At 37.6% G+C, this 26,969-nt stretch overlaps 3 protein-coding genes and 4 non-coding genes across 8 annotated transcripts in view; all 7 read right to left on the minus strand.

The window, feature by feature from the left end:
* Positions 1 to 1,838: 1,838 nt before the first annotated feature.
* rpl17 (ribosomal protein L17) lies at positions 1,839 to 8,492 on the minus strand. Its single transcript, XM_088911640.1, has 7 exons — positions 8,461 to 8,492; positions 7,897 to 7,949; positions 7,747 to 7,787; positions 6,554 to 6,688; positions 5,141 to 5,239; positions 3,881 to 4,072; positions 1,839 to 1,920 (listed from the first exon to the last, which is right to left on the minus strand). The coding sequence occupies exons 2-7, from the start codon at positions 7,934 to 7,936 to the stop codon at positions 1,873 to 1,875; spliced, it is 555 nt and encodes a 184-aa protein (XP_088767766.1). The 5' UTR covers positions 7,937 to 7,949; positions 8,461 to 8,492; the 3' UTR covers positions 1,839 to 1,872.
* Positions 2,304 to 2,371, minus strand: LOC148838031 (small nucleolar RNA SNORD58). Its single transcript, XR_016090893.1, has one exon. It is a non-coding gene; the product is annotated as a small nucleolar RNA SNORD58 (small nucleolar RNA).
* LOC148838032 (small nucleolar RNA SNORD58) lies at positions 4,354 to 4,420 on the minus strand. Its single transcript, XR_016090895.1, has one exon. It is a non-coding gene; the product is annotated as a small nucleolar RNA SNORD58 (small nucleolar RNA).
* On the minus strand, positions 5,376 to 5,445 carry LOC148838033 (small nucleolar RNA SNORD58). Its single transcript, XR_016090894.1, has one exon. It is a non-coding gene; the product is annotated as a small nucleolar RNA SNORD58 (small nucleolar RNA).
* LOC148838034 (small nucleolar RNA SNORD58) lies at positions 6,792 to 6,862 on the minus strand. Its single transcript, XR_016090896.1, has one exon. It is a non-coding gene; the product is annotated as a small nucleolar RNA SNORD58 (small nucleolar RNA).
* A 2,464-nt stretch (positions 8,493 to 10,956) lies between the features above and the next one.
* LOC148838035 (uncharacterized) lies at positions 10,957 to 16,292 on the minus strand. Its single transcript, XM_088911152.1, has 4 exons — positions 16,165 to 16,292; positions 14,918 to 14,972; positions 12,347 to 12,419; positions 10,957 to 11,072 (listed from the first exon to the last, which is right to left on the minus strand). Exons 1-4 carry the CDS (start codon positions 16,290 to 16,292, stop codon positions 10,957 to 10,959), a joined length of 372 nt encoding a protein of 123 aa, XP_088767278.1.
* A 5,519-nt stretch (positions 16,293 to 21,811) lies between these two features.
* The window catches only part of mfhas1 (multifunctional ROCO family signaling regulator 1), a 49,117-nt gene continuing 43,959 nt past the window's right edge, over positions 21,812 to 26,969 (minus strand). The window contains exons 2-3 of one of the 2 annotated variants that reach the window (XR_016090876.1): positions 25,711 to 25,980; positions 21,812 to 25,072 (exon numbers count right to left, since the gene is read on the minus strand). Coding sequence is in view for 1 of the 2 variants with exons in the window: in XM_088912174.1 (XP_088768300.1) it covers positions 25,850 to 25,980 (131 nt within the window). In the remaining variant the exon portion in view is untranslated. Of the gene's footprint in view, positions 25,981 to 26,969 lie in introns of both variants that reach the window. The other variant, XM_088912174.1, reaches the window with a different exon arrangement.

Consider the following 26,969-nt stretch of genomic DNA (forward strand, 5'->3'; position numbering starts at 1 on the left):
TTCCTAGAGCTGCAGGCAAACTAGAAATCGTTCCTCAAAGAAAAAGTGGCCGATTTGCACAAAATAAAAACGGGTTGGGTCTCACTTTAAAGATTTAGGACAGCTATTTACATTCCCACTTTACCTGAGGGTAAGAATTTGATCAACAGTTGCATTGCATTATAATAGTAATAATATACTTTATTTTATACATTGACTTTAAAATAAGGTTCTCAAAGCATTTATAGTAAGAACAAAAGATCTGATAAAATAGTACAATAAAAAAACAATGGTTTTGGATAAGGGAGATGTTAAGGGGCAGACATCAAGTAAAAGCCTTCCTAAAGAAGGTCTTAAGTCTGGATTTGAAAGCGCTCAGGAAGGTGACTCTCTGATATCCTTGGGAACCGAACTCCAGTGGATGTAGACGAGAGAAGGGGGACAAACAGAAGACCAGTCAGGAAGATAATGAATAAGACAGGTAATGAATTACCAAGTCATTTAGAGACTTATAAGTCAGCTTTAAGATTTTGAAAGTGACACAACCTGATAGGAAGCCAGTGTCAGGACTCCAGGAAAAGAGTAATGTGATGACTTGCACTAGACCTGCTCAGGATTCTGGCCAGTGCAGTTTGTTCAATGTGGATTTAGATATCCCAGCGAGCAGGGCGTTGCACTAATACATGTTTAGAGAAGATGAAGGTGTTGACCAGTTTTTAATCTAGTCAAGAGACATCATAGGATGTAGTCAGGATATATTTGTAGAATCTTAAACAATATTTTTAAATGCTAGACAGCCAAGACACTCAACATGCACAGTAAGCCATTACACAAGCTCATTTAATCTTACAGTCTAGTACTGTCTTGTTGAAATGTTTCATGAATTCAGGACTTTGAATGTGTTCTGGAGGTTTATAAGCAAAATGCCACCTACCCATTCACTTAGCTTTAAAAATTAATCCAACCGATCATTGTATTATGACACTTTTGGGGTGATGATGCAGGTGTTAAAATCTTCCAAGAAAATGGACGTTAGGCTCGTAAAACTTCATAACGTGAAGTCAAGGGCATCTTGGATCATGCTACTGTTACACATCTTTTCCAAAGCAAATGCCGGCAGACCTCTGAGAACATTATTCAAAGACAACTGTGGCATCATTTAATACCTGATGAGCCAGACGGGAAAGATCCTGCAGATACACTGGCCCTCCAGGACCAGAACATTTCTGGTCTCTCTTTACTATGTAAAACATTTCACTTAATATGTACAAGTAGAAGAAATATTTTGCTTTGGAATGTTGTTTGGCAAAATCCTGTAGAAAAGCGACGCGTCAATGACATCCGACACCGAATGAATGTTGCTTTTGACACCAACAGTTAAGTCACTTGGCATGTCACTTCTCAGTCCCACTGCGTCACCCTATTCATACCAGAGGTAATCTGCAGGAGACTTATAGTGCACCACTCACATGAAGGAGCAGATTAAAAATGCCAAGGTCAGCACTGAAGAAAAACCTTTATTCTTTCCTTTGACCATAGCATCCCAAAGCACCAGTTTTATAACAGAGCTGTTAAAAACTACAACTGTCTGAAAAACCCAAGAAGTCCCACAAGAACACATCTTAACAGATAGTATCATCAGGTGTTAAAATGCATAAATTCTGCAACTAATTACAGAATGTGGATCTAGAATTCATGCAATGCCAAGTGTGCAACAGAAGAATCAGATCTTCCTTCCACTGACTGGAATTATAACTGGTTTCACACATCGTCGTGAGCCTCCCCTCCACGTTATGAACCATCTCAAACATTTTAATCAATCTCAATAGGTGTAAATAGGGTAAATGACAGCCCACAGATTTGTGCTGGATTTTTTCTTTATTAAAAATACATTTACTCTCGAGCCATGAGCTTCTGCTTTTTCAGCTTCTTCTGGGAAACCTGAAAGAACAAAAATAGTCATCAGCTCAGGGTAGTTCAACACTGCACGTTCTGCAATGAATCGAGTCTGGGAGGACCACTGTCAGTTTTCATTTGAGCTCAGTCTAAACCATCTTATTGTCATCTTAACTGGACCAATTTAAAAGCTCATCTCAGCACTTCAGGTATTAGTGCTTTGAAGAGACCCAGGAAACTGGCACACCACCCCTTTCGTGACCAGGACTGGGAATCTAACTTGGAGGAAAGAAACCTGTACTGCAGCAAGCCAAAAAGCAAAGGTCTTGTACTTCACACTTGCTTATGATTTCTTAGAAAGGTTTGCAGAAGATAACAGTGTGACTGGAGAGAAGGTACCTGCCCAGACTCTGCAGATGTAGATCTTGGTTGCTCAGAAAAAAACTTTTTTTTTTCATGGTTTCTCCAAAGGTGTCCTAAGAAGTCATCATTGCAACCATCAGCTAACAATTTTGTAAAACACCAAAAAAATCCTTTAATGAAACTGTCAAAAACAGTTTTCTAACTGTCAAACACTTTTAAAACTACAGCAACACTATAAGCAATAGCTACAAGCTTAACTGGTCTAGCATCCTTCTGTTAGACCCTAACAGATATGCTTGGTACTTACTTCAAATTAGTAAAAAAAATAGGATTTTGAGAAGTTCAATAGCCAGCCGCTTGAAACACTGCCCCATGTAAAATCTCCATTAACACTTCAAGATCCTGACCTGCCCTCTCTTTCCTTTTGCTCACAATATCTTGTAGTCTCTATCCTGGTCTCTTACTGATTACAATCAAGAAGGGAGTGCAAAATCTCTAAACATTTATTCTAATTTAAAGTATGAGAAAAAAAACTTACATACAGAGCATCAAAGAAACCTTTTAAATACAACAAATTCAGCTACCAGGAAAATGATGTGTTGTAGCAGACAAACTTACATTTTAGTGAACAGACATGACACAGGTAAATTAGTTATGCCGATTAACATTTGAGATCAATAGTGCTGCTCCATAGGGGATCCACTGTGAAAGTCGCAGGCTAATGGCATATGGCTACCACTGGAAACAATACGAGCTATATAATGGATGTACTCTGCACCAGGCTGCATTAGTCCAGGAAGGAGTAAAAGTAAAAGTCAGAAGCAGCTGTGCTGTCTGATTGCTGGGATCTGATTAGTTACTTGTGGGCTCAGGGCTACAAAGTGACTAACTGCAACACTACCACAGGAATATTTTATGTAGTCTGGTTTTCTAAAGGGGATGACATCATTTTCTGTAACACGCTCAACACTAATAAATCCTGTAAAATAACCATTAAACTGTCTACTTTGTGTGGCAACTACAGTTTAAAGACATCACCCCTGGCTCATCTTATAAAGGTTTGAAGGGACTCAAGTCGAGCAACTAGGGCACCACAGCATACACCCCATTCTCATCTCACAAAAAGCTGCTAAAATGTAAGCAGCACAAGGACACATCATCCTGCTGGAATGTTGCAAAATCCAGGACAGCCCACAGGAAACAGCAAGTGAGGTACCAGGATTTTATTCAACGTAGGACTGTACATTTAGGTTGTGGATCTCTGCAGGCAGTAGAGGTTTTCATAGGTGAAACCTGAGGTGAACTGAAGTGAAATGAGGCGATTTGGTGGTTATGTAACATAAAAAAATCAAAATACATGAAATCTGTATAAATGACCTAAAAATGTGCATGCATACAGTGATTTTGATGCTCAGTATATAATTAGTCATTTTTGCTTAGTACCCAAGCCAATGATGGCTCACAATTTCTCTCGTCAAGAGATGGCGAGCTGAATTAAATCAATTCTCTGCCTATTTAACACCCTTTCTCTGTACCTGCCAAAGAAATGACTTAATAGGCTTAATATTGTATTACTAAACCTTACACAGGTCTGCAACCTAAACATAGTTGATCCAAAGGACTTTTAATTGCCAAATGTTACCTTCTTCTTTTGAGCAACCTCCTCTTCTGGTTTGGGAACGATCTGCTCCTTCTCTGTGAGGATCATCTCAATGTGGCAAGGGGAGCTCATGTAGGGGTTGATGCGGCCGTGAGCGCGGTAGGTACGCCTGCGCATCTTGGGAGCTTTGTTGACTTGGATGTGCTCGATCACCAGAGAATCCACATCAAGGCCCTACACCCAGAGAGCAAACTGTTTGAACTCCGAGCAGAATTGCATAGAATGTCAAGGCTGAGTTTCTACTCCAGTAACTTGGAGGCAGGCGCATTAAAGCAAGACACCACCTTGAGCAAAACTGCTTTTACTCAGGCCCTTTCAGCTGCACTTTACACTGGTGTTAAGTGTTCACATGCAGCATTTATAACAGAAATAAATTAGCTTAAAGAAACAAAACTGCAAACCCAATGGCTGCAACAACTTGTGTTACTTACACTATCATCAAAATATTTACCATAATTGCTCAGGGTTTAGAATTTTTTTTCATGGTATTTCCAAAGGTGTCCTAAGAAGTCATCATTGCAATTATGGCTTGTTCTAGAACCTTAAAATGAATGTCACATTTTTTAAGGAATACAAGCTGATTTTAAACACAAATGAAAAACTAAACATCAGTTTTAATTTTGATTTTTACAACAGAATAGACAACTTAATAACCTATTGCAGGAAATAAAAGTATTTGGCTGCACGTGATGGCTATAGCTTTCATTCAAGTTCTGTACACAAAACTGATTTATACCGACTGTATAAAACCTGCCATGACACAATCACATACAGTAAAAGAATTGAGGTAATACATTAGCAATGACCCATGCACACTGTACTACATTCTGCACTGGATCATAACAAAGACCGTGCACATGTTCAGCTGAATCTCAACAGGAAAACCTGCCATACTTGAGCAACTTCCTAAACAGAACTGTGCAAACACATCATTGTTCTAAGATTTAAACATTTTGCCTTAGTTTATGAGGAACTTTACAAACACTATAATACAAAGCCACTAACACAGCATTGGAGGATGTATTCCTGCAACACTGACCAAGGGCTTGTAACTAGTTTTTTTTAATGGAAATCTTTCAGACAGATATCCAAACTGCAATCTGCCAATGGAGTCTATGCAGGTTGTTCACATCAGACCACTGCCACCTAACCCACTTTAAAGCATTAGAAGTCTAAACCTTGAGAGACTGTACTTCAGGCACCATTTGCAGAGCAGGCACACAGGAGGGGTCAGGAGATTACCTTGAGCTCAGCATTACTCTCGGCATTCTTGAGCATGTGGAGAAGGAACTCAGCACTCTTCTTTGGCCAACGGCCCTGTGTCCAGTCCCACTGCTTAGCCTAATTCAGAAAAATGTTAATTAATATACTAATATCATTTTCCTTTGCTCAGTAAAAAAAGGATAAATGTGAAACTGAGCTTTTTAGTTTGACATAAGCAAGATGCCAATATGTGCCCAAGTTACACAATTGAACGGTTGCTCAGAGATAAAAAGGTTGTTTTCATGCTTAAATCCAAAGGTGTCCTAAGATGGTCATCACTGCAACCGTTGCTTGCAACTGTGCGACACGCATGCAAAAAGCATATCCAAAAACAAGACATTTTGTATATGCAATGGGCAGCACAAGACCCCAGTTGTGCCTAACACACTAAACTATTAAAGACGTACCAGAGTACATGAAGAGGGAGAACTAAGTGAGGGATGGATAAGGCAATACCTTTTACAGCATGCTACCTAATCAAGTCTCTTCCTTTCATTCCTTTGGCAAAGGGAAGTTTATCTTATGGGCCGATTCCAAAATGCGGGGCTGGGAGTGGGCTCAAATGCTGTAACAAGTGAAAAAGAAAGGGCATATGGGGACATATGCGGGAGGTCTGAGGGGAGAGTAACCTTAAAGGGGAAGACAAAAAGTTAAGTTTGTTGCAAAAAGGACATTTTGGAAAATGGTTAAAAAGGAATACTGAAATGGAGCTGGGAAGGGTTTCTCTGCTATTTTTATTCATCATACTAACTGTGTTTATACTAGTAATCTGGCATAGAAAAGGCTCGAGTACACCAAGTGGGGGTTATATTTGAGTTCCCATAGAAATACTATAGGCCAACTGCAATAATTGCCCAAGTTATGCCAAGCCAATGGGAAACAATTTAAATACCAAATCTTACACTATTCAGTGTGCCATTCAATCGCAGTTCTTATGATAAGCAGCATACAAACCAAACCATGGCCAGAGCACATTAATGATCACAAAAACCATGCTTCTAACCCAGTTTTCTATTAGCAATCAAGGAGACTTTATTCAGAACTACTGAAAAGTGGACATGGTTGGTCTGGCAATTGCCATAAAAGGGAACTACAATACTAACATCTTGCATGGTGAGTGTATGAAGCATTATAATTGCGTTTCCGATTTGAGGTAGCTGTTACACATAACAGACGTCGCCAAATAGAGCAAGATCTGGTATTTCAAAGTTTCACATTACTCTAGCTGACCTGGGGGTGCTGCAACTGAGAGCTGCATCATACCTACAAGTGGTTCACTGTCCTGTAAGCTGCCACATAGCTCACCATGTTAAAGGGCTGAAAAGTGAGTACCGTGGGAAAGCAAACACATTCCATTCACAGTGACCCTCTCACGCCCATCCAGAAACTCACCTGGGCACACCGGCCAACTCCCCCGTTGTACCGACGAAAGGGGACGCACTGGCGCTTCACAACGACATCCTTCAGGTACTTGGTAGCCTTGCGGATGTGCATGCCTTTGATGGCCTGAGCAGTCTCACGGGTGTTCTAGGACAGAGCACGTCACACAAGAAGGCAGAGCTGCATTACATGAGATCTGACTGAGCCGTTTCTCTGAGGGGCACATCGGCATCAAGCATGGTGGTTAAAAATTGCTCAGATTATAATTTGGTTTTGTCATATTGAATTCCAAAGGTCTCCTAAGTTTGATCATCACGGCAAAATTCAACACCAGCCTTTATTTTCTATAATACCATTTTACTATATCTAAATATTTAGACTATTATATTATGCCAGAATTTTTTTCAAATTAGGACAAGCCAACAGTTTTGAAGCCAATACCACAATATTGCCTATCTCAGGTAGGGTTGTTTTCTCTGCTTAACCATGCCCAAATCGCCTTACCAATGACCATATTTACAGCCAAAGAGCATGTGGATTGATCATTCCATGTAAATCACTTTCTTGGCTTGTGAACCCATTCCTTTCAAAACCATGTGCTGAGGGCTTCAATCGTTTGGTTGTTAAGGTTTTAGTAATTAATCAAAGTTGAAATATAACAGACTCGTTTAGTAATGACGTAAAATAAATTAAACAGGCAGCTCTCTCGTGCATTGGTAAATAAGACGTATACTAACATCAAGATACGAAAATGTCATTTACACCTAATTCCGTAAGTTATTTTCCTACAGGTGATATAGTAGTCTTAACAGTTAATATACAAACCAATGCAGTGTTTTATCTATATTTCACAGACACGCCTAATATTTTCATTTAGTAGTGTAACAGTGGCAGCCTAACATAGAAAACTAAACCTGTTCCTTTATTGTATGCAAATATCTTCGCTGGTCTCAGAAACCAAATACACGTGGGTTGATTTCAGACAATCACCCTGGATCAACAACTGCAACATTTATTAAAACGCCTTCCACGCTGTTTTCTTTCATACGTAAGGCAAACTGTACGAAATAACATTACATTCGAAAAAATCTGCTTTTCGAAAAATAAGAGCTCCCTTTCTGGTATCTATTTCTAGTATAAAATAGAAACGCTCATTTCCCTAAAAATAAGAACCAAGGGTCTTTCACACAGGAGTAAATCGTTACCTTGAAGTGGACCCGCAGATTGGAACCCCTGGCCTTGCATGCTGTTGGGAAAGAAACACCGGTAAGACGACAAAGCATGAAGACCAACTGAATTAAAACAAGATCACAGGGCAAGGTGACGACGCGGACAGTTCCAACGTTAAAACTTACATTTAGTTGGGTTCTCGGGATCAAGAGAATAGCGGACCATTCTGACAACTTCGCTGTAAAAAAAACCCAGAAAAACGGATAAATTATAAATGTATTCAAAGCAAGCAAAAGTATTGCATGAACAACAGCCGGAGGAGAAACACGTTCCACGTTACAGAGACCGATGCAGGCCTTGCACTCTATATAGAGGATTATGAATTAAGATCACCGTTTATCAGATTAAGAAATCAGCGTTCTTAAGACCATTCGCCAAGTTTTTCAATGATTAATATTTCTCCTCACATGTACTGAACATCAAATCAGTGCTTTGCTTATTTCCGTACAATAAGGCTGAACTGGTCAGCGCAAAATGTAGGCGGCAGTCAGCCATTGTAACGCTCTGGTGCTAAGACTGGGAGTTTAATGTAAACATCTCTTAATAATCCACATATCAACATTAAAAACATCCTCTACTACTGTATAACACACAGCATTGTTATATTTTAGTTTCAGAAGCACGATGCCTAAGATTTAAGACAGATTTTAGCTATCTTCGCAGCGCCCATATTCTCTATCATGACCTACTCTTGTCAGTCCGCGACAGGGAAGAGGAAAGACAACGTGCCCCGGAAGCACAAATGGACTCGTGTGATATCGCGAGATGAAATGCCGAAACGAGAATCATGAACCTATCACTTCTTTCTTAGACAGCGGTGTACTACAACAAATGTTATTATTTCGTGTCAGGATATAATCCAATCCAGATCCGAACAAGAAGTGCCCATGGTTCTTAAGCGAGAAAATCCCACTATCGATTATTCTAAAACGAAAAAAGACAACGTTTTATTGACTATGAAATTGAAATCTAACAGCATTTCAATTCAAACCTGTAAATCTCTTTTAATCTAAGTTATTACTTTTATCTTTTATGTTCTTGTTTTATCAGATATATATTTTACGGTATTGGGCCTGGTTGTAAGCGTTATTCTTTATTCCTGTTTCATCTTTTATCATTGTTAAAAGTAGTTATTGTTCTATCATTCCTAATTGCCTGAAAGTTTCTGTTCTTGTAATTCTTTGCATTTTAAAAATTAAGAAGTTTGGTTTAGAAATGTTCCACTTTATTCCCTCGTTACTCATAAGTTCTGGTTGGACAACCTTAGTAAATACAAACTGTTGGATATAAATATTCAGTCGGATATCCTGTTCTCATTCAAACATCTCTGGAATATGCCAGGTTTTTGGACACACCAAAGAGTATTATTATGATTTTCTGCATTCAAGGGTACAGGGCATTAAAAGTATCTCACCCTTATGTCTCTGGAAGAATTATATTTAATTTCAGGTTTGTTCCAACAATTTGTCCATAAATGCAAGTCCACAGTAGTGCTTTTACATTACAAAGCCACTATGGCTTTAGCATCTACATTGTGAGATAGACTATTTTCTTGTGCTGTATGACCTAGATGTACCAACACTCATTTCAATCCCATCAGACATCATCTGCTTGCAGAAAATGTGGGTCTTGTTCCTTGACACAATAAGAAATTGTAAGATCAAAATCGGCAAGTTGTAACTAGCCCTCAGTTCCTTCTTCTAGTTCTGGGCTATGGTTGACAAATCTTAGTCCTGGAGGTTTCTTGATTAGTCATAATTACCAGCTTCCTCAGACCCTGTGCAGGTGGATTAAACAGACCAATAATTCAATTCAATTCAATTTATTTTAATATAGCACCTTTCACAACAAGGTTGCCCCAAGGCGCTTAACAATGCAAGTGACCATACATTTTATGAATACGGAACAGAAAAGACCAGAAGACAATGGAGGAGAGGAACCAAAAACTCCTTAGTAAGGAGAAAAAAAAACCTCTAGGGGTCCAAGGACCTCTAGGGGTCCAATAATGCTTCCTGGTCATCCAGGCAGACTTCGTGTTATTTCTGGTCCCCTATTATTTTGCTTTGTTTGGGTATCAGGTCTTTCATGCTTGTAGTCCCAAATTAATGACTTTGCTGAGGGAACTAGACTGCATGTTCTCAATTATCTTGCAGAAACCGTGTTTGTGTAGCTTCAACAGTTGCACTTTTTAGATCCAAGGTTTTGCATTTATACAGTAATTTCTGCAATGCTTCAGAAGTAAGATTAACTGTGGCTTTTTATAGCTGATAGACGACTATAACAATCTGAGTTGATATGTTACAGTTTTCAACAGCTGTTTCACTCATCTCCGTTCTGTAAGTAATTCTGTAGTATCACCTACTGTGCTTGGCACCTCAGAACCCAGATTATCTTCTTACCCCCATCTCACTTTCACTCAATTGATGTTTGTATCTGCTTATTGCATCTTCTACTGCATGTATTTGTGCTAATTTTATCTCCTAACTTTATTAAATGTTTTCTTTCGTTTTCAACTGTTTTTTTTTTCACTTGAAGTGCTTTGAGAAGCTACTGGACATTTAAGGTGCTATATAAAATAAAGCTTATCATTAGTATTAGTTTGCTTTCATAATTCAAATTAATGATGTACTGTATAAAGGAAGAAAAAGTGGTGTGCATAACTATTTACTTAATATCACAGTTTGATCAGATAATAAGCATAGATGACTAAATCACCCAAGAAAAAGCATTTCTGACACTTTCAGAAAATAGTAGAATTGCATTTTTTTTCAAATAAAGAATTTAATAACTTACCAGCGGTATGCAAAAAAGATTATTTAGCATAATCAAAAATGTGTTTATTTACGTCATGTTTGCCTTGTATACAATAAAATAAAATCCATTTAGAAATTGGGATTGAAGATTAATTCCTAAATTTATAAACAGAATTTTAGGATGGAAAACTAAATATGCCATACAAATAACATTTTTAATATTCATAGGCAAGTTATTTTGGTACATCTATGGTTAATATAATACAATGACTATTAAGAATTTGTGTAATTACTTGTGTAATACTGTATATATTCAAATAGTTATACTATTATATATAGAGCGATGTAAATGCAACATAAAGGGAACAGATCTTTTTCCATGGGAAGAGCATCCATTTACCATTGAAAGTTTATGACATGAAGTTAATGCCCTTATAAAATATTACAGGCTGATGATTTGTTTGATGCTGTTTTACTAGGGTCATTTCCTGAGACATCACCATCACTTTTGCCATTCTTCTGATCTGTAACAGTTTTATCGTTGTGGCCTGTGAAACAACAAAAAAAAAGAAACAAAATAAAATATGTGCTGTTCTCATGACCATGCCAAAACAATTTAAATACATACACAGCATACCTTATGAATATTAGAAAATCTAAAGTATAGATATACAGTAACTGCTGATTTTTTAGGTACAAGGAAAGAATGGCACTAATCTAGAACTCTCATAATTTAAGTGTTACAGCAATCCTCAGTACTTACAGTATACAACTATGAATATGTAACAAAGTTATTATGTCTCTTCCAGATATAAAGTTTTCTTAGCAAGACTAGTAGTTTAAGAAGTGCTCAATAAATTGCAATTTAGATTTGCAGTGTTCTTATTCTTCTAGGTACTGTACATTCTCTGGACTATATATCTCAGGTTCTACTAGGTTCATTCACAATATTAAATGAGTCTTTCCTGCTTTTGACTAAAGGTTGTAATTTTTCTAGCTTTATTTTGGTGTCTCACAGTTTTAAAAATAATTATTAAAATTTTAAATGATGTTACAGGCATTCTCTTCATCTTTATTTCCTTCGATCCCAATCCACTTGCAGTGGATTTTGTTTTATCAAAATGTTGCAACCTTTTGCCAACAGTTGTTAGATGTATAGCATTAAGTAAAATGTCTGTGAGGTTTATAATCACTATAGTGCATATAATATTTAATGTTTATATTTTAAAAGTAGTGAAATATGGCGCTAGCAATCTATCTCATTGAACAATTGTGGCATAATGAATCTGGTTATTTCTTGATGCATATATAATTAATGACATTTTAAAACTAGGCAGCTGAAATACCAAAGCTACACACATTGCAGCAGCTTAAAAGGGCCAGTGCATGAACACTTACATTACTCTACATTTTTGGCAGATGCAGAAAATATAAATATTACTAGTTTCTCATCTTTCCATCTTGCTAAAGGGGAGCCACTCAGGACAGAAATTGCTTTCTTTTGTTCTCTGGAGGGAAGGGGCGGGGGGTCATTTTGTACAAAAAATATATGTGTTAATACTATTGAAAGTATGGTTTAAACATACCTGCCTTAGATAAAAGATGAAGATACTTTGCTACAGTGTGAGAGTGGGAACAGTTAGTCATACCACAAACAGAATAATATTACCGAATGTGATAACATTTAATACATAATCCGTAAATCCTCATTGTGCATCATTTTTGTGCATATTTTTTCTGGATTATCTGAATTTTCTGGATTATTTAATTATCAAAATATTGTATAAAGCACTTGCTACTCCATAGCTTTGAGGGGTCTTACCCTTTCTGTCAGTGTTCATTTCCTCACCAGCAGCATCAGAATTAAGGCTGTGTGAATTCTGGTGTCTGATTATCTGTTTCAAAGGGGGAAAAATGAAAACACAAAATATAGATAGAAAATCATCTTGAGCACATATCAGCCTTCCAATATGAGGATTGGAGAGCCCTGCTCTAACCCATTTCACACAGAAAGATCTTTAGGCTGGTAAATCAAATGAGGGATTATTCTCACACTACAGTAACTCTTCCTCACTTGTAAGAATGAGTAAAAAAGTAAATTGACACAACAATAAACACATAAGGCTCAGCCTTTAAATTATTATATACTATGGCCTATACAGTATGTTTATATTTTTGCTCATTATCAAATATGAAAACAGAGGAAAAACATGAAATGCGTCATATACTGTACACTGAGTGTACAAAACATTAGGGATTTCTTCCTAATATCGTGTCACACCCACTTTAGCCCTCAGAACAGCCTCAATATTAGGGTATGAACTCCACAAGGTGTTGAAAGTGTTCCACAGGAATGCTGGCCCATGCTGACTCCAGTGCTTCCCACAGTTGTGGTGAGTTGGTTGGTAGTGGATCTCTACTCCAGCTAATTCATTCATTGATTCATCAGAATAGGCAATGTTTTTCCCAATCCTCCAGTGTCCGATGTTTTTGTTCCTTAGCCCACTGCAACAGGGGTTGCTTGTTTTTTTGCTGGAAGAAGTGGAGCTCTGCAAGGTCATCAGCTGCCATACCCAATTCATGTCAAGGTGTGATGGGTTGTGCTTATGTACATAATTCGTGTCAGCTTCCTTTCACCTCTTTCATCAATGAGCCATTTCCAACCCCTGGTCTGCCGTTGGCTGGATAATTTTTGCGTGGTAGACTACTCAAGATGTACACAGGACACCGGTGAGCTTAAAAAACCCAGTAGTGTTGCAGTTCTTGACACACTCAAACCAACACACCTAGCACCTACTATCCTATGCCGTCAAAGGCACTTAAATCTTTCTCTTGCCCATTCTCCCTCACATACACAATCCATATCTCACTTGTTTCAAGCCTTAAAAAACCTTCTTTAACCTGTCTCCTCCCCTTCATATACACAGGTTGAGGTGGATTTAACAGGTGAAATCAATTAGGGTTCATAGCTTTCACTTGAATTCACCTGGTCAGTCTGTTTGAAGGAAAGAGCAGTCATCCCTAATGTTTTGTACCCTCAGTGTATGTTTATATAATAAAAACATGGAATGTTGGAAAAATCCCAAGACGACTGCATTACAACCAAATAACTTCAGAGACTCATTTAAACCAGCATTTCTCAGAAAATGAGACTCAGACATATAACCTTTGTGACATAAATACGGTGTTTGAATGTTTTATTTAATCCAGTTAGGTGCAGAAGCTGACATTCAACACATAAGCCTTAAAGAAAGAAAATTATTAAAATAATAATTTTTTACTTTTGACAGGTGTAAATTCCCATGGGAAATTGTACAGCCAAGGAGTATCGGGCTGCTAGAAAGGTTGAGCACAATGTGTATGCACTCTTCATTAATACTTTTAGTATACGTGCTATTTTGAAGAAACTCTATTAAATGATAAAATCATAATAAGTGATTATACATGTTCTTTAGTTACTATGTCCTTCAGAATAGTTGCTTAAAAAGTGGTTTTAAGACATTTCTTAAATCTGCTTGGTCTTCGGCAAGCTATTTTTTTATTGAATGCTGACCGTCATGTTTCATGGTGCAAAAGTACTAGTAGCAGAGCGTGAGACTAGAGACAGGGTTGAGTCGCCAGGGGGCGGAGTTACCCCAGTCAAAGAAGTGCATTCCTTGCATCGTCACCAGGTAATCAATGAATTGGTTGCAGTCGGAATCGCCAGTTCTCTATAAAAGCAGTTTCTGAACAGTCAGCGGTTGCCCTAGTGTTATTTGTAATAGTGAGTGCTGACAATCTGAGAAGATCCAAAACGTTTAGGGAGAGCGTATTGTTTAATACTCCCTTAGGGTATACATTAGGTTACGATAACTTTGTTAACAACTTCGCCCGCTTTCTGTTGGGACGCTGGTAAAAAGAAGGCGGTTAATGACTTCTTAATGACAGGACTAACGATAGACTTTGGTTTCCGAATTTAATGCTAAACCCCCCCAGCCATACCATCATCAAAGGGGGATCTTTAACAGTCTTGTCATAAATACTACTATTTGTAGGTAGTGTTAAATGAGAAAACATCTGACACTTGGGCATGAAAACGCATTTAATGTATACGCCATACAATAAAATACACTATGCCTTTTTAAATTCAGAAATTAGCGAATTCCTTTGAAGAAAATATTGCATTCTTGCATCAGCTACTCAAGGAAACAATTCAGACTCATCCAACTAATGTTTTAGAACCCTTTCTAACAAAGTCAGAGATCAGAAAGGTAGAAACACAGAAAAAACCTTTCTGTTGTCTACAGGAGTAAGACACTACGTATTTATATATTGGTAGAAATTCAACATTTATCAGCAGATATACAGTTTATTCCTAATCTAGTTAAGCATAAACAACCCTAGATTCACTTACCACAGCTCTGTCACTGTTGTTTCTCTTTCTGGCACTGGCGCGAGTTTCTAAATACCTGAAAAAAAGATAAAAATGTGAATAAATTACTGCACTATTTCTGTAACATAGTTTCCTGTTCTAAACACAAAACAGATTTGCATTACAAAATATTTCTTGTATAGAGTGCTAGTGGGTTTATGTATCTCCTTGCTCCTGCTGAATCTTCAGAAAGCTGCTTAACTTGGTGAAAGTTGTGCCAAAAAGGAGCCTGTCCTGGAAGCACAGGTGGCTAGGCTAGGCTGAGAGGACACAGCTGCTCTTCCCTGTGACAGGACTCCAGTCCTTCACAGGGCTGTGGAGAATCGTACAATTTAAAATTGCCAGCCAACTGTAGCTTGAATGTCTTTTGCAGGTGAGAGAAAACTGGAAAACCTAGAGAATATGAACATGTAGAAAATACACAGAACCACATATACACAAAGCCAAAACTGAACCCTGGACCCTGAAGCTATAACCAGCAACGCTAACCACCATGCCAGTGTGTCATGCTTTTGGCAGTTGGACTGATTATCGTATGTATTGTTACTGTACTGTATGTAGGTGGATGTTTGACCTTCTGTTTAGTCAAAACAAGCTTGTTTTGATAGAGAAAGTGCTGGCACCTGTGACTGGAATTCAAGAAATATTGATACATATTCATAACCAACTAATCCTTGTAAGTAGCAGTGAAGATTACAGATAAATCAAAGTATAGATTTAGAACCAGAGACATTTTTGTTCACTAGAATTTGATGTCAGATAATATTAAACAACTCTTAAAATTCCCCTTTAGGTTCAAGCATTCATAACCTCAAACTGCGAATATGTCAGTATCATTTTCCCAGTATTTTCAATGTCTTGAAAATAATTTGAGAATAATTTGATTTATTCTTTATAAATTTTATATCTTCATCTCTGGTTGTATTTGTCTGCATTTGAAGTAACATTTGAATGGAATTATTAATATTTAAACAATTCCTGTATTTACATTAATTGTAACATTCTCCCCTTTATCAATTAAAACTGAGATGGCACCCTTCATAAAAGCTTTCCATTTACACAGTATTCTAAGGCAGATGGACAGAGTACAGTTTCGTACTTAAATTAGAGGTTCTTTTTCAGTCAGTCTGCATCAAAGTAGTATATCGCATTAACTTTCTCCCACCAGTATTTTTAAATGGCTAAATGAGTGCAAGATTTTTGTTTTAAAAAACTGTAGCTTTACATACCTCTCCAAATAAGAATCACAGTTCCTTGGGGAAAGCTCGGCATCCTGTCTGTATCCTTCGGGCGCCCATTTTATAGAGCTGTCAACCCCTACTCCCACATGCCCAGTTGCTCCTGAAGAGATCGGCATCATAGACCCTTGAGCTGCATTTCCTGAAGAGAACCAAGTGGAAGTAACCGTTTTCTTCAAATATCCCTCCAATTTCCACAAAAAACAGTAGCAGGAAAAAAAAAATCTAGTTTGTCTTAGCAAAAGAAATCAAATTTGATAAACAGTGTCAATCTCTGGCCTGCTTAATGAGTCACACTTGTTCACTTAGGAAGGAGTTTGTTGTTGTTGCCATGGCAACTGGGGCCTGCCTGACTCACACTGTACATTCTGCATTATTAATCTGTCCTGCATAGTCCTCCTGCATGCTCATACTCAAAAGCTTAAAAGAATAAATCACCTTAAAGGTATGACATTTGGCATACCTATGTCATTCCCTTATCATTGAAAAGATAAAGGGGTATAAACTTAATTTCTATTGCTCAGTTTTGTTTATGTTCAATTAGGTTGTGGGAGTATGAAATCACCTACCCAGCCATGTTGCTGAAGCTGACCCCCTTTCAAGAAATGACTGGATGGGAACCTTGAATCAATTAGTTCCCAGCAACCATACTGACTAGATGGAAAAAAATGATTTATCTCATTTATAATTGTGTTTTGGCTAATATATTGTACATTGTTCCAAAAGAAAACTAAACATAAAGTCTTCATTCCTGAATGAAGTAAATGATCCTGTACTAATTTAAAGTTACTTAATTTGCATAAACATAATTTTGTAGATATTTATAGTTAATTTATAGTTATCAGAATTCTGTTTACATTTATTAAATCAAATGACAGTAGTTAATCACTAAATGTTACATATAGTATCTGCTGTGAAATTAAAGAAAGGGTTATCATAGCGATCAGTTTTTGTGGTGTCATATCCAGTATTGAATAATTCCTTTCTGAAATATACAAGAGAAATTCTCACAGTTACTTGTACACTTACCTAAAGTCCTCCAGGCTTTTCATTAATGAGTGTCAGATACTAGCTTCACAGCAACAACTTGAAAAGCAGGAATCTAAGTCATGGGGTTCGGACTTCCTTTCATGTTGAATAAGCCCTGCATTGTGTGGGAGATAATTAAAGAACTGGCTTCTCTGGTAAATACATGATTTAGCTCCCCATTGAATACAGTACGTCACTGCAAATTAAATGCTTTGGCATTACGGAGCCTTATTCCATAATGTTGATAATAAACAAGGTTTTACATAATCTTAGAACATTGATTTGTAATTTTGCCATGCATTTAGTCTTCTAACATTTTCTGTAAATACACTGGACAAGAAACCTGTCTCACCATTGAGCAATAAATATGATAGTATGACGCCCACCATTACGAATCACATATTTACTCTCGTAATCTATTGCTATTAGTCTTTCTCCAACAATATTAGTGAAAAATGAATAAAAGATGGTCAGAGGTTATTTTATCTTCATTAATAGTTGTTTTGTGTTTTTGGTATTGCCTAAATGTAATACATCCAAAAGGAGGCTCTCGTGCTTTTCTTGGAATTTGGCCGTGCCTTAGGTCTTATTTTTCAAATGTTTGGATTAGATCAGGGCTGGTAATGTACAGTAAGTCAGCACATTGTATTCATTTGAAGAAATGCCTTGTCAACTACAATTTAAAGACAATTAAAAAAGTGATACTTTATATTATGTTGCTGATGTGTAACTGAAGAACAGTAAACAATGTTCTTCCAAATGATACCTGCTGTATAGTATTTCAAGTCTCACTTGGACGTACAGTACAGTAACTAAACAAATAAAGAAGATTAAGGTTTTTATTGTTATTGTGCTGCGTAATATTGTTACAGAAATTTGTGTTTAATAACTGTTGTAAAAAAAACGTATGTATGTCTGAGAATTTCATAAATTTCATATAAGACATGTTACAATGAGAGGAGATCATTCGGCCCATTTACTTTGTTTCGTTGTTCATAGGCTTTACTTACTTTGTCCATACTCCCACAATCCTTTGTAATGAGTAATTCAAAGAAGTGTCTCCTGTGTTCAGTTTTAAATATACATCCAATATACATCCATTTTCACTGCTGATTCTGAAGAAGCCCATTGGGTTGACTTTGTCAGCACCTTTGAGGATTTTGAATACTTAAATCAGGTCACCTCAGAGTCTTTTCTGTTCAATACATAAAAGGTTCAGTTCTTTTTGTCTGTCAGTGTAAGATATTCCTCCAAGCCTGGGAACGTATCAGGTTTCTCTGCTCTGTAATACTTCCAGAGAAGCAAATATTTTTTATAATGTGGTGACCAAAATCGTACACAATTTTCTGAATGACACTTAATTGATACCAATTCATTGGAGAATTTGACCAAAATAACCCTTGATTTATGGTCTGTGCTTTTAAATCTACTATATATATCTTTACATTTTGTTTGCCTTGTAAGGTATTGTACATTGTGAAAATATCTAGGAAAATGTTTCATACATAATAATGCAAGAGTCTCAGTTTCTTGTGTTTTTAGTTTCACTAAAAGCTTTTTTTATTGAATATGCCAACTCATTAGGTAATTTGAGGGAAAAAATACTTTTTTTCCAGTGGTTTTGAAATATGTTACAACTGTTGTACCTAACATTGAAATCAAAATAAAATTTTTAAAATAAAAAGATAAACATCTGGCTAGACAATTATGGTATGATGAAAAAATGAAATTCACATACCCTGCATTAGGATATACATAAAATATTTAATCCATTTATGATATATGTTTTTAAAAACAATGTTAAGATAAAAGTAGAAACAATGATTTTTAACAAACCAAATGACATACAAGTACTGCACATACTGTACTGTAACTATGAATGATTTCCACCAACAGGCGGCAGTAGAGCAATCTCAGAATTGCTTCAAGCATCCTTTAAGTCACAGTGTTACCCACAACAAAAATATAATAATAAGAATTTAATTTAACATTTACCTTGGCTTTCTTGGTAACTTGTGAATAACATTTGATTACAAATGATAAAGTTTGTTATTTAATTTATATCTTGCTATATTATTTTGTAGATTAAAACAGTTCAAAAAGTCTCATTTAGATATCCGTATTTGGTAAAGTTATAAAGAAGACAATTAAAATTTGACTTGCAGGACTGACAGGTATGTAATATACCCATAATGTCCCACACAAAAATGGATATTATATAGGAGAGAATTTAACTGAGAATGCCCAGCCATGTTATTTAAAGAACTTTGAACATGATTTCTGTGAAATGTATGTGAATATCAATATATTAATGTCCTTTTGATTATTTTCACCACTTCCTTTAGTAATTGTCAGCTTAACTCCAGAGAAAATATCTCGACGCAGATTTAGAATTATGAAGGTCAACAGAGGCAGGTATGTGCGATTAGCTATTTTATATTGGTCTATCTAATTAAAGTAATCCTCATGGCCCCAATCCAGTGGTGTACCTTCTCAGCACTGTTAATGGAGTCTAGCAGGCTGGCAGAATTCCTGCGTTGAGACTTACCTGACCTGAAAGACAAAGCTGCAGCCTCCCTCATATGATTTACCTCTTCCAGGTATCAAGAAATGATTGATTATCCTTCAGATCACTTGAACAGTCAGTGTGTTAGAAATGGGGAACAAAGGACATTGCATACCCATGAATGCAAAATGACCCATAGACTGATTTTCTTTAATTGGTCAACATTTTGCTAATGAGTCTGATTCTGACCTGATTTGAGGAAATGTTCTCATTTGCTTGCAGTGCTCCATAAGACGATATTTAATGTTTTATGAACATTTCTGAGTGAATGCAAACATTAAAAAAAATGGCAAACTTTTATTTCAGTTAACTTTGCTTTAAACTTTCATTTTTACTTTATTGGGCAAATGTATTGTCCACTCATTTATAAACTCTTAACCATCATCAGAAGGCAATTAGAGTCTTTTGAGTTTGATGAATTAATGATTGAAGTTTATGGGAATGTTATTACAAACATTTGAAGACACTGGTCTGTTGCAAGCAGTAGGCGCAAAGCAGGATGCACCCTGAATGGTACACCAGCCCGTCACAGAGAGATAGCGTAGGCCTTTTTACTGAAGTTAGAGACCCTCAATATAAATATACTTTAGAAATGTTTTCCATAGTATTGTCAATTAATGTTCCCCAGAGCTCATTTAGGACATAGAACGAGTGTGCTAAAACTGCACTGAAGACATAAATTAGGAAATGACAAAGATAAGAAATAAAATAACAGTTTTTAACAGGTGCCCGGTTTCCTCCCACCTCCTAAAGACACACCCAATAATTTAATTGGTGTCCCTCAATTGGCCTTGCATGCATGAGTGTGTCCTGTGATGGACTGCCATCCTGTCTAGAGTGTAGTCTGGCCTTGCGCCCTGTGCTTCTTGGATAGGATCCTTTATGCTATGGGCACCTACCAGGAAAAAGTGTTCTGTTAATAAACGGAGTGGTGTCTGATTTCTTGATATATCCCTGGTGCTCAATTCAAGAAATTCAGGTCATCTAGAAAATAAAAGCTGGAAAGGAATATTTTAGTATTAATGGAATGAAAGGAAATAGGAATTAAAAATTGAAATAATAATAATAATAATTGTTTACACTTATATAGCGCTTTTCTGGACACTCCACTCAAAGCGCTTTACAGGTAATGGGGACTCCCCTCCACCACCACCAATGTGCAGCCCCACCTGGATGATGCGACGGCAGCCATAGTGCGCCAGAACCATCACCACACATCAGCTATTGGTGGGGAGGAGAGCGGAGTAATGTAGCCAATTCATAGAGAGGGATTATTAGGAGGCCATGATTGGTAAGGGCCAATGGGAAATTTGGCCAGGATGCTGGGGTTACACCCCTACTCTTTTCGAGTAACGCCCTGGGATTTTTAATGACCAAAGAGAGTCAGGACCTCGGTTTTACATCTCATCCGAAGGACGGCGCCTGTTTACAGTATAGTGTCCCCGTCACTATACTGGGGCATTAGGACCCACATGGACCGCAGGGTGAGCGCCCCCTGCTGGCCCCACTAACACCTCTTCCAGCAGCAACCTTAGTTTTTCCCAGGAGGTCTCCCATCCAGGTACTGACCAGGCTCACACTTGCTTAGCATCAGTGGGTTGCAAGTTGTGAGTTGCAGGGTGATATGGCTATATAATAATATCTATTATTATAATATAATTATAATATATAATATATAATATTATATAATAATATATAATTATAATAATATCTGTATCTATAATATCTATATCTATAATAATATATAATAATAATAATAATAATAATAATAATAATAATATCAATAATGCTAATACAACTTTTAAAGTAGAGCATACAGTATGAGCCTACTACTTCAAAAATTGAGATTTTAAGAATTGGTCTAAAAACATTGCACACATCACACACAAATTGTGCATAGCACTCTGTAAATTACCTTATTTGTCAGCTGAAGGCCAAGGAAAATGAATAAAATAAACCAACCAAAAGTTTGTTCAAGGTAGAGACATGCCAGATTTGTTTATCAGTCAGTGATGATACACAGTAAAACAGAACGGGGAGAATGAAAGGCAAATATTTATTTGGATTTGGTGCTCATTTTTGTTTCAGAGTAACTGTAGTGAAACGATCTCACCAGCTATAAAAATAGCAATATACAACATTGCGTCTGAGCCAGTGACCCATGCATAACATTGTATGGTTACTAATGCTTAACGAAGTTGAATACAGCTGGATTTAAATGTGTCAATCAGGTTTTTTAAAAAAATAAAGATATTACATACAAATTTTACAGTTTTTTCTGACTTTACATACTGTTTACAAGTTTACTTCCCTCTTTGGGAAAGAAATTATTAGAAAAAAAATCTACTAATCTAGGACAAAGTAGATGTTTGTTTCTCTGTGAACACAGACTAAAGAAAAAACAGGTACAAAAAATAAAAGCTTGATTAATTAAAGAATAAAACATCTCAGCAACAAAATAAAGGAAAAGAAACAGCCTCAGTATTGTTGCTTTCATTAACAAATAAATCTTTTTGCACTTTTAGGCCCTTGGGACTGGTTGCATAAAACACCACAAATATGAAATTATGTTAACATTACCTATTTCTTAAATTAGAGATTCAATGTGTTGTGCCACTTTGTGTTAATCTTATAAACACAAGAAGCACCTGAGGGAAATAGTGAAACTTCGAACGGTGTTTCATGCAATAGTCCACTGTTGCATAAAATACTGATTCACACTGATACACAAAGCAACAAGAAAGAAAAAAAAATCTATTTAAAGATAAACCTGTGCATTCCCCAGGAACATGATATGTTTAAGTTGTCTGTATGTCGGTTCAGGTTCAATCTACAACATTTTTTTGCCCCTGTTTGTAAAAAAATGTCAATTATAGTAGATGTAAGGATAATATTACACTTACTGGAGCTTTCCTCTGCATGAGGGAACAGTACCTTATTTGTATTTCATTTTCCTATGGTTTTTATTATGCTTTCACTGCCCTTTATCAGACTCTGACAGTATTGTAACTGACGGCAGTACATTCTTTATTAAAGGTCCAATTAAGCATTTTTCAATTTCCTGTCATAGTGTAGTGGATGTGTTACAGTCACAGCACAGCAAGACCGCAGGAAAAAACACACAGCGAAAGGAAGGTAAGTTAGTCATGGCAATCTTTCCAAAAACAGGTGCTTACAGTGGGCAGCACATTTGTAGAGAAGAAGAGAAAGGAAATCATTATGAACCACAGGAACCAGGCAGTCAACATTCAAGCTGAGCCCAGCCCTTCTGCACTCAGTAACCCTTTAGCTTCTTTCCATTATGGTGGCAAGCTGAAAAGAGAGTAGTTCGACAGGCAGTGAAATCACAACTGTCCACATTTGTCCTTGGCTCAAATATGGGAGGCGGAGAAAGGTGACGTTTTTTAAAACACAGAACAGAAGCATCCCCTGACAGAATAATGGTGGGGGAGGGTGGAGTTGTGTGGATTGTTCACTCATTACTTCAGGTGAGTGGTTCTGTACTTCAATATTGTTGCCCAACTAATGTACTTCTTCCTGACTTTGACTTTATTAGCAGGTTGGTGACACCACAGCGAATGTAAGAAATGAGACAGAGTAGTAACAACAGTCACACAGATTGTCCTGAATCTGCAGATGCTAAAGGAAAATCCAAGGGTATAAATGAGAGCAATGGTGGGGCTCTTCGTGGATCAGCCAGTAAGGATGCCATTGAGGCTATTCTCGGTTAGACACTAGAGTTCACTGGTTTGTATCCAGACTGTGCCACTAGCTAACTGAGGCAGTTACACAACAGTGACCTTCGTAACCTGCCTGCCACCTTTGGAGTTTGCAGTGCCCTCAGCGAGTGCTGCTCTCATCCTCCTTCTGAGAGGCTTTGTGGGCCAAGAGCTTGAGAAGATACTGGAGGTGGCCATGGAACACGTTTCAGAGTATGCGACCACATCATCTTCCCCTCTTCTCTGTGAGCCCCAAGGGCTATCCTGGATGTCTGGGATGATAATCCTGATAATCCCGAAGCAGCAAATACTTAACAGATGCGAGGAGCATTACAACAACTGGCCACTTATCGAATTAAAAAGAATCCATCGGACAAGAACTCATGAACTAACATTTGGTAAGGTGTCACAGGAAAAGGAAGCTCCTAGATAAAATGCTGTCAATGGAGTGAACAATTGAAAAGGCATGTGAAGTGCAGTGTCAAGGGCAAATACAATAGGATACCAAATTCTGTCCTGCTAAAATACTTACTTTAGAGTGTGCTACGTATTTGTTCGATTTCCCCTCTATTGCTTCCCTTGAATGTTTTTTGAATCAGCTGAAACAGCTGCTGTGCTCCTCTATCAAGGCTGTTGTCTGCAGACAATAGCAGGATTGGCTTGAGAATTGATATCAAGAATCATGAGGTCATTATAAGAGATTAAATATATGATATATAAATTCAACATGATTTCTCAGATCCATGACGCCAAGTGTGTATTGATTAGTCCTGCCTCACACCAGCATTAACAGGACAACTAGAGTATGTGATGAACCTGGCTGCTAAAGCCACACAGATTTAGCCCTGGAGTTTGGGAATGCAGCCTGCAGGATTCTTGACTACAATATGGTAAGGGAAAAGCAGGATTTGCTTTGTGGATCAGGAGACCATTTTACAAACTCTTAAAAAACCAATTGACGTTTTAAATCTGTCCTTTAGTTCAGACTTCCTGAACTAAATCTTTTGACATTCTGATCCCAGCTCTCTCAAGAACTTCCCACCTCACTGGTATCTGCAGTTCTGCACATCGCAGTATGTCCTTCAGAACTGCTGCAGTAGGACAGGCCCACTGTTGTTTTCTTCTATTTTCACATTATTTCCTGGAAAAGAACCCCTTCTTCACCATCACCATCACCACCCCCGGCTGCTTTTGTTTCAGTGAATGATCTGCTCACTTTCGCATTAAGACAACCATGTTGGGAGAGTAAATATGGCTTTCAAGTGCGCTTCTGTTACATACTTAATCCCTGAGAAGCCACAGGAAACATAACGTACACCCAACTGCATCTTCCTCTTTCTGCCTCACTGTTTATTCGGCCTGGTTGTTGTAGAGCAACATTATGGGACAACAGTTGAGATGACCATGAGGCCGGAAAAGCAGCAAGAATTGTCCAGCTGGTCTGGCTTGAAACAGAGGTGAGGGTCCATGCTTCCACCAGAGCCCGATACTCGCTCGTGGATTTTCAGCTTCCCAGTCTTGTTTGTTTTGTTGTTGTCCTTTTGCATAATACGTAGGCATCCATAAGACTGGCCATTCTGATACCCTTTTAAGAAAGGAAAAGCAAAATAAGTTACAAAATCTATATTGTGTACCACTCTCCCAAGTGACATTGTTGTGTGTAAGCTCTTGCTCATATTCAAAGGAAAATGGACAATTCCATTACTGCCAAAGCACAAAGTGTTGTACAGAAACACTACCAGCCACAATTTAAAAAAAATAATATATTTCATTGCAAATCCATGTAATATGAAAACATAGTTAAGTACAGTAGAAAAAAATTCTTCCATGCAAACTTAAGCAAAAACACCATCTTAACCTGCAATGCTTATCTGCTCAAGACTGCTAAAAAGGAGATTTCTCCAGAAAATAACTTGTCTTTCCTCTTTAAAGGTGTTTAACTGTAGGCCAAGTATTGCTTTCTAACTACGAGTATAACATGTCATGAGTTTTGTTTTCCATGCGTTTTTGAAACTGCAAACATTGTGAAATTTACTGTATATGCTTGTTACTGAGCATCAGAGAATCACCACTCATCTTAATTCTCAGGATAGCCATTCGGGTTATCCTGGACTTTCAATGACAAGTTAAAGGAATCCAGTCCAGAATTCAATATGCACTCCCATCCCCGACAGTTGAGCCGACTCAGCAGGAGACCAGATCAGCTGTCCTGTGTCTTCTTACATGGAGTGGCGCTGTGCTGTTCTTTGGTCTGACAGTGATGTGTTGGTTGCAGGGATGCCAGTGCTGACAGGGGGCTGACATGTTGACGTGGGGGGCAGCTGTGTGGCGAGGGGCTGGAGGAGCTGCAGCTGGGGGACCCTCATTTCAAACAGGGGCTGATCACAGTGGGGGTAGGGGGGTAAATCAGAGCCACATTGACACGTTCCGATCCGTTCTTTGGGCAGATGATCTCCGTCACTCCCTCTGGCCTGGGCTGGCTCAGCAGCTCCCCTGAGAGACAAAGAGACAAAAGCAGAGGTCAGGCGCAGAGCACGGCCTGATGGGAGTAGGCCCTTCACTTTACTTAACACACACTGGATGTTATTATCTTTGTTGCAACTATCTATCATGTGAAAGACTCGACAGCATGAACAACATCACAGCTTTTTAGAATGATTGTGCTTCTTAATGTTACAAAAATATCCTTGCAAAAAGTCCAACCTTCATTAGAGGGTCTCAAGAAAAAGAAATTAAATTCTAGGATAATTTAAGATTAAATCTCAAGTAAAACACTATATATTTGAAATGTGTATAAATCAAAGGCATATAGTAATATTTCAACTCATATATGAGTCACATGCCAGAAACCACAGCATAATCATTTTAAACTGAAAATTCTTAATGAGTCGATATGGACATAATCACCTTTAGCATTTTATCAAAGTGCAAAGTTGAAATGAGAGATAGACACTGGGAATGTCAGTATAAAAACCCTTCCTATTAAGGGCACTGCATTCTCGCTGAGAAACATAAAGCATTTGGAATTTATCTTTTTTTAGAGCCCCAAAACCATATGGACTTGGATCTTTGATTTACAGAAACTATTAAAAAAATGAAAACAGTGGATTATGTGTTTGTCTTTACTGTTTCAATTACCGGAACAAACGCCTCTAGACAGAAGGCCATTAGGTAGTTGCACAATAGGATTGTTTTGCAACTTTAACTAACACAATTAGAAAAACACATAATAAACACCCAGACCTCAACATTTCTACTGTTCCTCAAGAACTATTTACAGTACAGTAGGGACAGGACAAAATCCATATTATAGGCTAGCAGTCCCATCCTTTCTGAGGATGAAATCTGCTTTTGCAGGCTGGCAAGATGGGGTCATTAGTCACAGAATTCCTTCCCTTTGAATTCCCAGTGTATGCTCCAAATGGTAAGCTACACCCCGGATAAACTTTCTCACTGTTTGCAAACTTTTGATAATGACTCTC

This window comes from Atractosteus spatula, chromosome 3 (genome assembly GCF_055471065.1).
Source record: "Atractosteus spatula isolate fAtrSpa1 chromosome 3, fAtrSpa1.hap1, whole genome shotgun sequence".
NCBI classification, from domain to species: domain Eukaryota; kingdom Metazoa; phylum Chordata; class Actinopteri; order Semionotiformes; family Lepisosteidae; genus Atractosteus; species Atractosteus spatula.

Bases quoted from the DNA above. Each gene is read 5' to 3' on its own strand.
- rpl17 (XM_088911640.1), bottom strand. From the start codon at position 7,936: ATGGTCCGCTATTCTCTTGATCCCGAGAACCCAACTAAAT. The intron at 6,689-7,746 runs GTAACGATTTAC...GCTCTGTCCTAG, and splicing joins ATCTGCGGGTCCACTTCAAG to AACACCCGTGAGACTGCTCA. The intron at 1,921-3,880 runs GTAACATTTGGC...TTGTTCTTTCAG, and splicing joins AGGTTGCTCAAAAGAAGAAG to GTTTCCCAGAAGAAGCTGAA.
- LOC148838035 (XM_088911152.1), bottom strand. From the start codon at position 16,292: ATGCCGATCTCTTCAGGAGCAACTGGGCATGTGGGAGTAGGGGTTGAC. The intron at 12,420-14,917 runs GTAAGTGAATCT...CCTTTGAAACAG, and splicing joins ACAACAGTGACAGAGCTGTG to ATAATCAGACACCAGAATTC. The intron at 11,073-12,346 runs GTAAGACCCCTC...GTTGTTTCACAG, and splicing joins AATGAACACTGACAGAAAGG to GCCACAACGATAAAACTGTT.